The sequence below is a fragment of the Triplophysa rosa genome, unplaced genomic scaffold (genome assembly GCF_024868665.1).
Source record: "Triplophysa rosa unplaced genomic scaffold, Trosa_1v2 scaffold426, whole genome shotgun sequence".
NCBI lineage: Eukaryota > Metazoa > Chordata > Actinopteri > Cypriniformes > Nemacheilidae > Triplophysa > Triplophysa rosa.
Genome location: NW_026634431.1, coordinates 19072 through 31609, shown reverse-complemented (window position 1 = coordinate 31609; position 12538 = coordinate 19072). Strand labels below are relative to the sequence as shown.

The 12538-nt window shown below is 40.9% G+C and overlaps 1 protein-coding gene across 1 annotated transcript; it reads left to right on the top strand.

Moving 5' to 3' along the window:
• The first annotated feature begins 616 nt into the window (after positions 1-616).
• Positions 617-1021, top strand: LOC130550770 (protein LDOC1-like). Its single transcript, XM_057328276.1, has one exon. The coding sequence runs from the start codon at positions 617-619 to the stop codon at positions 1019-1021; it is 405 nt and encodes a 134-aa protein (XP_057184259.1).
• Positions 1022-12538: the final 11517 nt, after the last annotated feature.

The following is a 12538-nucleotide window of genomic DNA, read 5'->3' as shown; positions in this document are numbered from 1 at the left end:
AATCACACGCAGAATTACAGGACATACAGAACACAATGAACAATCCAACAGCACAAGACAAAGAAACATGAGGGTATATATAGGGAAGACAAACGAGGGATAACGAGCAAGGGCAGGTGTAGAACATAAGACACAAGAGGGAGACAATACAGGAAACGATTCACTATTAAGTTTGCACCTTTTTGTTCTTCCCTGTTCAGTCTTGTTGTCTTCACTGCAATTCTTTACCCCGATAAGTATACTTACCTGTTTTTGAAATACTTACCTGTTTTTGGATATTCCTGTTTTTGAAATACTTACCTGTTTTTGGATATTCCTGTTTTTGAAATACTTACCTGTTTTTGGATATTCCTGTTTTTGAAATACTTACCTGTTTTTGGATATTCCTGTTTTTGAAATACTTACCTGTTTTTGGATATTCCTGTTTTTGAAATACTTACCTGTTTTTGGATATTCCTGTTTTTGAAATACTTACCTGTTTTTGGATATTCCTGTTTTTGAAATACTTACCTGTTTTTGGATATTCCTGTTTTTGAAATAAACTCCTTTTTCTTATCTACCTCCGTGGTGTGCTCTCCGTCTACCAGAACCCTGACAGTAGACTGAACCCCACACCATGACCACACCACAGACTTCTCCCGGTCCTTCACCTCCAGCTCCCTCTGATCCCCTCTCTGAACTGGTCACCCTACTCCGGAACCAACCCGCACCTGCACTCCTTCCGTCTAACCCACCATCGGCGTCTAGTCCCATGGCCCTACCCAACCGATATACTGGCTCCGTGGAGGAGTGTAGCGGGTTCTGTCTCCAATGTGAGCTCTACATACAGTTGCACCCCGGTCAATTCTCCACGGACAAATCCAAGGTAGCCTTCATCATCTCCCTCCTGAGCGGTAAGGCCCTGAACTGGGCATACGGGATTTGGCAGGCCGGAGGACCACTTACCACTAATCTGAAGTCTTTTCTTGAGCACTTTAAAGGGGTCTTTGGCCAAGCAATGGATTACCTTTCGGTGCANTAGATGTTTTGCGCTCACACACAAGATATGCGCAATTAAGCGGATCGGATTATAGATCGATCTTATTACGAGTTTTATCTGATGATGTTACTGAATCGTCTCTTATTGTGGAAATCCCTTCTTTAAGTCTTGATAATGATGACTTGGATGGCTCTGGTATACAGCGAGACCCTCATGAATTTTGGTGGGCCGATCCCGATAATGTCACTACATTTTTTGAGCAGGTTAAGCATTTTCTAGATGTCCGTGCTCATGTCTGTAGAGATCTGACCCATGCCACACATACCAAACAAAATAAGGGCGAATCTGCTTCTGCTTTTGTTTCTCGTTTTAAACGTGTGTGGGAAGAAGATGCTCGTATTCCAGTAGGCGGTGAAATGTCCTCACTGTTTATAAATACGTGCTTAAATAATATGAATCCTGATTTGGCACGTTTGGTTCGTGTAACGACTGCAAATTTAATGCAACAAACTGTTGAAGATTTTTGCAAACGCATTCGTGAGTTAGATGCATCTGGTGGTTTCACTTCTTTTCTGTTTAAGCCGAAACAGGAAGTTATGCTGGCAGCTTCTCAACAGCAAATGGCTGCAGTGTCGGTGCGTACCAGAGGGAACCAAAGGGGCGGACCTCAATATAGTCGGGGCCCGCCTCAGGGAGGTCTTAAAAGGTACGGGGTGTGTCGTTACTGTGGCAAATCAGGCCACTGGGAGAGAGAGTGTAGATTGAAACAGAAACATGATATCGGACGTCTGCCTCGAGCACCACAGATAAACCAAACTCAAGCACCACTATATGGCAGTGGTTCTGCTGATCAATATCAGGTGTCTTGGGTGAACAAGAGGGGTGAACAAAATAATTCAAAACATGCTTAAGGTGTGCCCACAGAGCAATGTCAGTCCAGATGCACAGTCAATGATTTGTTTTTCTTTTAGCAATCGCACGGATGAACTACCCATTGTAAATTTAGAAGTAAATGGGGTAGATTACTCATTTTTAATCGACACTGCTACTTGTTCATCTATTTCTGCTAAATTTTATGAAGGGCCGATCACAAATCGTACTATGTGCTCTGTTGGGGTTTCAGGGACTGAAGTTATTTGTCACATGACACCTGCCATTGAAGTAAGGGCATTTAATCATCTGCCTTTCTTTCACAAATTTGTAATTACTCCAAATTCACCATTGAATCTTTTGGGCAGAGATCTCATGCATAAACCTGGCATTGAGATTGCATTTTCAGAAAGCTCTGTTCATTTTTCTTTGCTTTCAGATGTCTCAAAGGTAACTATGGAATTAATGCCACACTTCATGTGTAATGACGAACCACAACAATTTAAACACAACATTGCTGAGGTAAACCGGGCGTTGTGGTCACAGTATAAAGATGAATCAGGCCTTGTTGGTATACCCCCTTACAAGGCGAAATTGATCACACAGAAGCCTGTGTACATGAAGCAATACCCATTGTCACCTGAAAAGGTTGAGGGTATTCCTCTCAATATAGATATCCACTCACTCACCTTACAATACATCAATCAATCCCATCAGGAAAGCTGATGGAACAAGTTGGCGTTTGACACAAGACTTGAGGGCTATCAATTCATTAATAATTCCTCTGGCCCCGATTGTGCCTGATGTTCCAACTATTCTAAATTCAATACCACACAATCACACCCACTTCACGGTGGTGGATTTGTGTGCAGCTTTCTTCTCTATCCCCGTCCATGCAGATACTCAGCCGTTGTTTGCATTTACATTTAAAGGTACACAGCTAACCTGGACATGCCTTGCTCAGGGTTTTGTTGATAGCCCAGCCGTCTTCTCCGCTGCAGTGAAACGTGTATTGGACACAATAACTGACCTGCCGTCCACGGTATTTGTCCTACAGTATACTGCTGACATTTTAATCTGTTTAGACTGTTTGCAGGCCTCAATTGTTGTCTGCAATGTGCTTGCGACCGCTGGATTTAAAGCCTCGAATAACAAACTGCAGTGGGTGCAACCCAAAGTCCATTACCTGGGCCACATCATTTCACCGGGCCTGAAGGCCATTTCAGTTGAGAGGGTGCAGCTGATAAAGACTATGCGTACTCCAGCAACTGTGATACAGCTACAAAGTTTTTTGGGGTTGGTGAACTATTGCCATGCATGGATACCTGACTGTGCGTATCATGACAAAGGCCTACGATGTCTCATTCAACATGGCATGGGTCCGAGAGACTCGTTGAACTGGACTTCTGAAGCGGAAGAACATTTTGATGCATTGAAGATTGCTATCACGTGAGCTCCTGCATTGGGGCTACCAGACTATTCAAGGCCGTTTCACTTGTATGCGGGGGAGGCTATGGGTGTTGCAATGGGCTTTTTGACCCAAGGGCATGGTGGCAAACCACGAACCGATATTCCATGGTATGCCTGCATGCTTTCGTGCTGTGGCTGCGGCGGCGGAGATGGTAAGAATGGCTGAGAAAATTGTTTTATCACATCCTTTGATTGTATACACCACTCACCAGGTGGGTGTTATTCTGCATAATTTGAAGACACAGCACATGACGGCCCAAAGGAGGTCTGGCTATGAAGCAACGCTGCTAGCCACGGAAAATTTAACCATTAAACCCACTTCGGTTTCTAGCCCAGCAATTCAGTCGCTGTATGTCTTATCCACATTGATAACTGAAACTGTACCTCATGATTGCATGAATGATATTGAGTGGTCCAATTCGGCCAGGGTCGATCTGAAAGATACGCCCCTGGATGGGGGGGAGCACTTATATATCGATGGCTCTTGTTCAAGACCGTCTGATGGAGTGTATCTGTGTGGATATGCCATTGTGACACAGGAGGGTGAGAGGGTGGAGGCATATCGCCTGAACCATAACTCGGCACAGGCTGCAGAAATAATTGCATTAACAAGAGCATGTGAGTTAACAAAAGGCAAAAGAGCCACCGTCTATACGGATAGCAAATATGCATACGGGGTCGTTCAAGACTTCGCCCAGACTTGGGCTAGACGAAATTTTCAGACATCTGAGGGCAAACCAATATCACATGCAGAGTTGGTGGGAGATCTATTACAAGCTGTAATGTTGCCATCTGAACTAGCTGTAGTGAAGGTCAAGGGACATGCGTCAGGAGATGAACCAGACGCTGTTGGCAACAGAAATGCTGATGAAATGGCCAAATGGGCCGCGGAACATGCAGAGGTTTCCCCATATCAGAGAGCGCAGAGTAGGGACGTAGAAACAATGATGTTTGCACATGTATCATGCGTTCCTGACATAGATTTGAAAATTTTGCAAAGTCAACCCACACAGGGAGACGTGAAACATTGGGCAGAAAATGGATGCGCCCCAGATGCTAACGGTTTGATAAGAGATAAAAACGGCCGAATCGCATTACCAAAGCTGTCTTTGGTGGTATTGATAAGACATTACCACGGTATTTCGCACAACAGCGCATCTAAAGTTACACAGATGATTAATCGCCTGTATTGTATACAGGATACAGCAAAAATGGTCAAACTAATTGTAGACTCGTGTTTAATATGCGCCAAAACAAACCCTCACAGGAAAACGCCACACGACGCGTTACCGTTTCCAGAAGCACCTTTTCAGTGCCTTCAGATAGATTTTTCTCATATGCCAGCGGTCGGAAATCTAAAATACATGCTAACTATCGTCGATAGGTTTTCAAAATGGCCTGAAGTTTTTGCGTGTGCGAAGGAGGATGCGAAAACGGTAGTGAAAATACTGTCGAAAGAACTAATTCCACGCTTCGGCATTCCTATGACTATCGAAAGTGACAACGCCACGCCATTCACATCGAAAGTGACCAAACTATTGGCTAAAGCGTTAGCCATAGATTGGCACTATAATATACCCTATCACCCGCAGTCGTCGGGGGTGGTGGAACGAACACACCGAACAATCAAAGATAAGATCACGAAAGCCTGTATGGAAACAAGCAGGAAATGGCCAGATGTGCTACCAGCCGTATTGGCAGAAATGAGAATGACCCCATCCTCAACGACAAAATACTCACCATTTGAGATTATGATGGGTAGACCTTTCCCGACCCCTTGGGTCAAAGGTCGCGCAGGCGTTTCTTCCCTAGGAGACATGGAGGTGATCCTGGATGACCACGTGATTTCCCTTATTGATAAACTGAATTCTGTGTGTGCTGATGTTTCTATTTCGCTCCCTATTCCGTCAGATAAGCCCACCCATAATTTCATTCCAGGCCAACAGGTGCTGAATCGGAGTCTGAAACCAGTCACCGTGGGGGAACCGAGATACCTGGGCCCAGCTGTAGTTATCGCAGTAACGAGAACTGGAGTGCTTATGGATCATCAACCGCAGTGGATTCACGCATCCAGGCTGAAGCATCTGCCAACATCCGCATCACCAATTGACACTGTAGGGCCTAAGATGCTTGCCCAAAGTGTGTGACAGGGCACTGGTGAGAGGGCTTGCGCCAGACAGAAGATCCTTACTCTTTTAGTGGGTGAGGGGGCCACCTATCAGCTGAACATAGGGCCTGGGCAAATTTTGCCCCATTTATAGCTTCCCGATCACCTCTGAAGGTTCCCCTGTTACACATTTGGGTCTAAATTGTTCAATATGTCAGTCATATTTCTGACCGGTGCACATTGATCCTGGCCGGAGCACAAGCAATTAAATTAATAGATGAAGATAATTCATGGTTAGACCATGACGATCCACCACATTCATATTCCACAAATGTGGTGGAGATTGGCTAATTACACCATAAAGTGACATGATAGTTGTTGTACTTATGTTCCAGATAATGATGCGGGTGGGCATTTGATCGATCAAGGAATTAAGAACATAACCAGAGCAGTTGCTGAGATAACAAGCCGAGAGAGGAATGGAGAAGAATGGGACTGGAGTTTGAGTTTTTCCAGCCTGTTCAGTAAAATCGAACATTGGCTGATTTTAATCATTATAATTATTTCATGCTTCTAGTTTTGCTTTGCTTATGGCCCTGTATTATGGCTATGATTCGCCGTGCATTAAAATCATCTATAAGTGTGATTATGAAAGGTTACCATGTTGCTCAGGCAAGACCAGAAGATAAGATGACCACAAATCCGGATGTAATGTAAGGACAGAGGTAAAACATCTGCTCAGACCGGACATGGTCCTTAGATTATTTAGCATTTTTACTTTTACTGTTTATCATGGATGCAGAAAATTAAATGGTAAGTCATAAATTACTTAAAGAGGGCAACTGTTAGATTTAATTTCTGCATAAATAAATACAAGCCCACAAAATAAAGAATTGTGAAGTTGTTAAGCTCACATTACTGGCTATAGGGTAGGAGGAAGGGACGCCTTCTGGCTATTCATGGGAGGAGGGGATTCCTTCTAAGCTAAACATTCTTTGTCCGAACTGCTATACCTTATTTGGTCATTCTGTGAACCCCTTGACATATGAAACCTGCCAGATGTCTTTTGGCACCGTATATAAAGACTTGTAGTTTCTAGAATAAATGAGTTCAAAAGCTTGATGCCTCTCTGTGTCTTGTTTTTTGTGCTCCCAGATCTGCAGAAGAATTCTCTCACAACATCCAACCTATTTCTGATTTGATTTTACTGGTGATCCAAAACACAGAAAGAAACTTAGTGTTCGTAAGGAACCAGAAATTTAACAGACACCCAGGGGAAGTCGCCGCAGGAAGGAACAGTCCGCTGCACCACGTCGTAGAACCGGCAGTCTTGTCGTTGCTACTTGTAGCGAAGTCTGTTGATCACGAGCGAAGGCTCCGAAGAACAAAAGGTGAATGAATGAGGCACGCCGTCTCCCTTTTATACCCGGATATCCGGGGGCAGAGTCCGGCATGCAAATTTCATTCGCTAATTTCATTGGCCTTTTCTAAGAAGTCGTAAGCGATTGGTTCTCAGGCACGAACCCCATCTGTCGGCTCGACACAACATCGAGAGACCGACAGAAAGGGAACTCAATTTTGGTCCCCACGGTGACACGAGTCCTCATGTGTTGGTGTGCATTCAAAACATGTCCACACACACGAAATGAAAGAACCAATCGATTGGAAAACCAACTAATGAAAAACCAAAACATATATATAGGAAAAAACGTTTAGGAAAAGCCACAAACACATGCTCTGCTCCGCTCACTCGCTCCCAGCATGCACTCAGGGAGAGAGAGAGAGAGAGAGAGAGAGATTTATTTAGAGACATACACAAGAAAAAACCCAGACCTGTACACTTATTTAAAGGACAACAGAAAAACACCACTGATCTGCAACAAACCAGACACTCACAGACACACGCACGCACACACACACACACAATTAATTTACACAACAAAAGAAACGTGCATGCAATCTCACCAGTGGTGGACAGTAACGAAGTAAATTTACCTGAGTACTGTACTTAAGTACACTTTTTGAGTATCTGTACTTTACTTGAGTATTATTTTTTCTGAGTACTTGTACTTTAACTTTACTACATTTGAAAGACAAATATCATACTTTTTACTCCACTACATTTATAAAAAGGTCCAAAAGTAGAAAATGGTTTCTATGCAGCGGGTTTTCCTGTGTGCGCAATTTATCTGGCTTGCGATCTGCCAGGACCTTTTACTGTTGCCAAGTATTTCAGTTTTTCTATGCTCGCCGTTTTCCGGCAAGCTTTGAATGGCCATTTGGCAGTTTTTTAACGGAAATCTGGCAACTCTGGGATCTTCCCCGCTAAACTAATGTAAACGTAGGCGCTGCTACACCATTGATAGCGCTCTAAAAAGACAAATAGAACATTAAAAGACGAAAAAGGCACATGTTAAAGTGTGGTGTAATCATCTGTGGGTTACGATCAGTCAAAGATCGTAGAAACATTGTCATGAAAATGATCGGCATAACGGCTAAACGGTAAATAAGCATCACATACACCTTGAGCTACACGTGCGTGTTAACTTCTGATCTGCTGCTATATCATTTAAAGCGATTTGGAGAATGAATGATGTTTTTACTGAAGTAACTATAGTTGAAGTATTCCTGTTGAAATAAAAACAATAGAACCCTGCCCAAAATACAACATAAAATGTAATGGATTTAATGGTTATAATGGGACTTGTACTATGGATACTTGTTGTCTAGTTGTATGTGATGGATTCTATTGATGGGATGGTAAATCCTATTGGAATAAAACCCAAAACACACTACAAAGAGGAATTTAATTTAAAAATCTCATTCTAATTCAAAAATTCATTGTTTTTTTCAGCAGGGATGGTATTTGCAGTAAAACCACAGTATCAACATATTTACCATTTTCTATATATGGGAACCATACTCCAATTAATAATCTTTAGTAAAACCACAGCAACTAAACATATAATGAACATAGTTCATTATACTAGCTATAGTTTACAGTATGTTTGTAGTTAAATTATGGTAATACAAATGGTAATAAATCCAACAAACACATGGCTTCTACACTTTACTATTTACAAGAACCTTATTACTTACTGGTAAATTGCTGCTAAAACTGGTTAAGGGAATATACAAAATAAAAGAACACTGCTCATAAATACATATGCCTAGGGGGCTAATGAGGATAATTAGGCTAAATGATCATACAGGATTATATCTAAACTAAACATATATGTGCTAAACATATAAAGCTCTTAAAGGAGTTGCTCACTGCAAAATTTTCCCCCATTGACTTTCCATAGTAGGAATAAAAACTACTATGGAAAGTCAATGGGGGCAAATTTTGAAGTGAACTAATCCTTTAATACAACTGATACTGTGAGCTACTCAGTGTGTTCAGTAGGTTGCTTCAGAGGCATAAGGTATACGACAATAAAACAATGCACAACTGACATAAAGGAAATTTACTTTTAATACTTAAGTACGTTTAAAAGCATGTACTTCTGTACTTTTACTTAAGTAAGAATCTGTCTTTACAACTTTTACTTGTAGTGGAGTAATATTTGACCAGTAGTATCTGTACTTTCACTCAAGTAAGGAAGTTGTGTACTTCGTCCACCTCTGAATCTCACACACAACAACTGAAAGACACAAAACAAACACTCTCAAAACAACAGAAACACAACAAGAGTGTAAATCAAGATAAAGACAATAAATCAATACACACAGAACATTTCATTGAAAGGTTCAGCTAAAAGAGAAGATCCAATGCTTTATTCCTTTCGGAGATAATTTCTACGGCTACACAAACACTGCACTGTGAGTGAATCATACACTTTAGAAATAAAATATAATACATCATCTTATGAGATTATTTTTGCACATACAGTATTATAAACCTGCAGATACGATCAGTAGCCTATGTGTCAGAAGAGAATTCAGAACAACAATAAAAAATATTATCTGCACTGACAAACGTTTGGCTTTAGAATGAGAAACTTTAAATTCTCTGTCTCTATGTCTCTGCTGGTATCTGAGACTCTGTGAGAGAAATGCTGACTCAAGACCTGTAACCAATACACATGCACGCACACACACACACGCATATTGCATTGATGCGGAATATGAGACGTTTATTCAAATTAATGCAACAGCATTTATTAAAAACAAAGCTTCCTTAAAGATAATTTGGTCTAACAAATAACATTTTGTGTTTCACTTAAAAAAAATCTTGTGTTATTGAGAATGTGTTCTTGAGAATCTAAACGTTGTGTTATAGCACTTTTATTGCATGATTGTGTGGGTTTCCGGGTTGTGTGAAACACCAGTACACAGAACCATGAAAAAGTTTCTCTTTGGAAGAGCTATTGTCAAGCAAGTAAAGTTTTTTTTTCTCTGGGCGAACAGACAAACTCTTAGAAAAGCTTCTGGTGTTCATTGTGTTAATTGGCCCGTCAGAGAGCCGGCGGTAAAAATGTGTTCAGAGCCTGTGAGGCTTCTGACAGCGTTCTGTTAAAACAGACCCAACATTCTCACTGAGGCGGAGGGTTCCCATGACAACAGCCCTCGACCGGAGCACCAACGCATCTGTGCACTAATGAAGTATACTGCCTGTGTGTGCTCAGAAGTACTTTGTATAGCCTACAGTGGGTCAACCTGAGGACCAATTTAAAAAATCACTACCAAAGGGTGGTAAATATGTTTGAGGGGTTCATTTCAAATCAGTATGAAACTCAAATAATTTTGAAGAATGTTGATACTTCCATTGTATGAACACAAAACCACTGAGACATTTCTCAAAATATCTTTTGTGTTTTACTGAAGAAAGGCTCACGTACAGATTTACAAACACACAAGAGTGAACAAATGATGACAGAAGTTTCTGTCTCTTTAAAGAAGTCAGTAGTTGCACAAGATGGCACCGGTGAGCTTTTGGGACGCGGGAGTTGGCAGAGTAATTTCTGGTCTTATGACACTGTATGGGAAAAGGAGGCTTGCAATGAGTGTTTTTTAGATATAAAAAATAAGAAAGTAATATATAAACGATATAACAGATCATCTTTACATTGCTGAGCAAAATTAGTCTGCGAACTCTAGCATCGCAAAAGCTCACCCACACCCTTGTGCAACTAGCCCATTTATTTTGTGCTGTGTACATCTCTGCTCTATATTACATAAGAACTGAAAAACTCTTTGGGAAGACCTTCGATTAGCATTGTAGTGGTTTTAGCTAACGTTATTATATTGATGAGCAAAACACACCAAATGTGACCCTGGACAACAAAACCAGTCTTATGGGTCAATTTTTCGAAATCGAGATTTTTACACAATCTGAAAGCAGAATAAATAAACTTTCTATAGATATATGCGTTGTTAGAATAGGACAATATCTGGCTGAGATACAACCGTTTAAAACTCTGGAATCTGAGAGCGCAAAAAAAATCAAAATATTGAGAAAATTGTCTTTGAAGTTGTTAATCAGGGGCACTGTGGCAGACCATCCACTCACAAAAATAAAGTTTTTATATATTTAAGGTATGAAATTTACAAAATATCTTCATGGAACATGATCTTTACTTAATATCCTAATGATTTTTGGCATAAAAGAAAAATCGATAATTTTGACCCACACAATGTATTTTTGTCTTTTACTAAAAATGTTCCCGTGCTACTTAAGACTGGTTTTGTGATCCAGGGTCACAGATGTATCATATATTATATATAAATATAACATATTTAGCACAACTAAATAAACAGTATGCAAATAGTGGTATAATAATATTAGCAGCAGTTCAAATTTAGCTGTTACCATTAGGGATGCACCAAGCTATGGCCCGATACCAAGCTCATGTACTCGTACTTGTACTCATAATGACACACAGATACCAAAGACCGATACCTCATGTGACATACATAGAGCCCTATGATTTCCGCAATGCGGAAAACGCAGACGGAATCGAGAAATCCAGGCATTAAAACAGAATTTGCTGTATAACACGGAATGGCACGGAATCTGGCAAATGTATTATTTCCTAACAAGAAATTAGTGCTGAACAGCTAACAACTAACGTTGAACGTGACAGCTAACAAAATATTGAGATACTGTTTAAATATGTATTCTGCTTGTTTTGCGTGTCTGTGTGTGAAAGAGTGGCGCGGTTGCGTGTACTGAACGTGTGATGGTTGTGGAATTTTAGGCGCCAACGTTTCACTATACGAGGACACGAACACATAAACAAACACCATTAGCGGGGATCCGTCAAAATAAAAGTCCCGTAAACTTAAACAAAGGCTCTTTGCGGCGTCCCGTCAAAATAAAAGTCCGGTTAACTTGGACAAGTTATAACTCCCACATATTTTACCACAATATCCCCCTTGAATTTTTTTTATAATTCGACCACAGAGAATATTGTTTACTTTAGTAAACTGAAGTAAATGTGCTAGTAAAATTGTACTACTTATCATTAAAAATAGAACTCAATGAAAGAATAATACTTCAATTTAAGTATATATAAAAACAAAAGAAAAAAAGAAAATGTACCAGTAAGATACTGGTTTATTAACATAATTGTACATTATACAGGCATCGGTATAGGTATAGGTATCGGCGAGTACCAGAAAAAAATATTGGTACTCTTACTCACTGGATGTGATCATTTCAGCCTCCATCATGTGATGTCTCATTCTGACTCTGCAGTGATATTTAGTGTCAGTGTTATATACAGTGATCATGTGTTTCACACTGAATCCATCTGTGTCATCTCTGTGTGTGTCTGGAGATTCAGATGTTAAAGTGACTCCTTCACTGTTCAGCCACACAATATCAGGTTCTCACGACGATCGGTAGCTAGATTCGAGACCGGTAGATGTGGCTGGGAGTTTCTCAGTTTTCCGTCCTATACCTCATGCTTGATTGGCTGTCGAGTGCTATCAGGTGAGAAGTGAGCATGAATGTGGTGACAGAGCCGTCCCGTTGATGTCCAGTGGCGCCTCCCTGGGCTAGTGTTTGTCGGTGGCAAGCAATGTTTGCGGCGTGGGGTATACCATCTTTTTCTGCATTCTGTGATAATTTCGATATGTAATTGAGCGTGCGTGTGCGTGTATAGGGT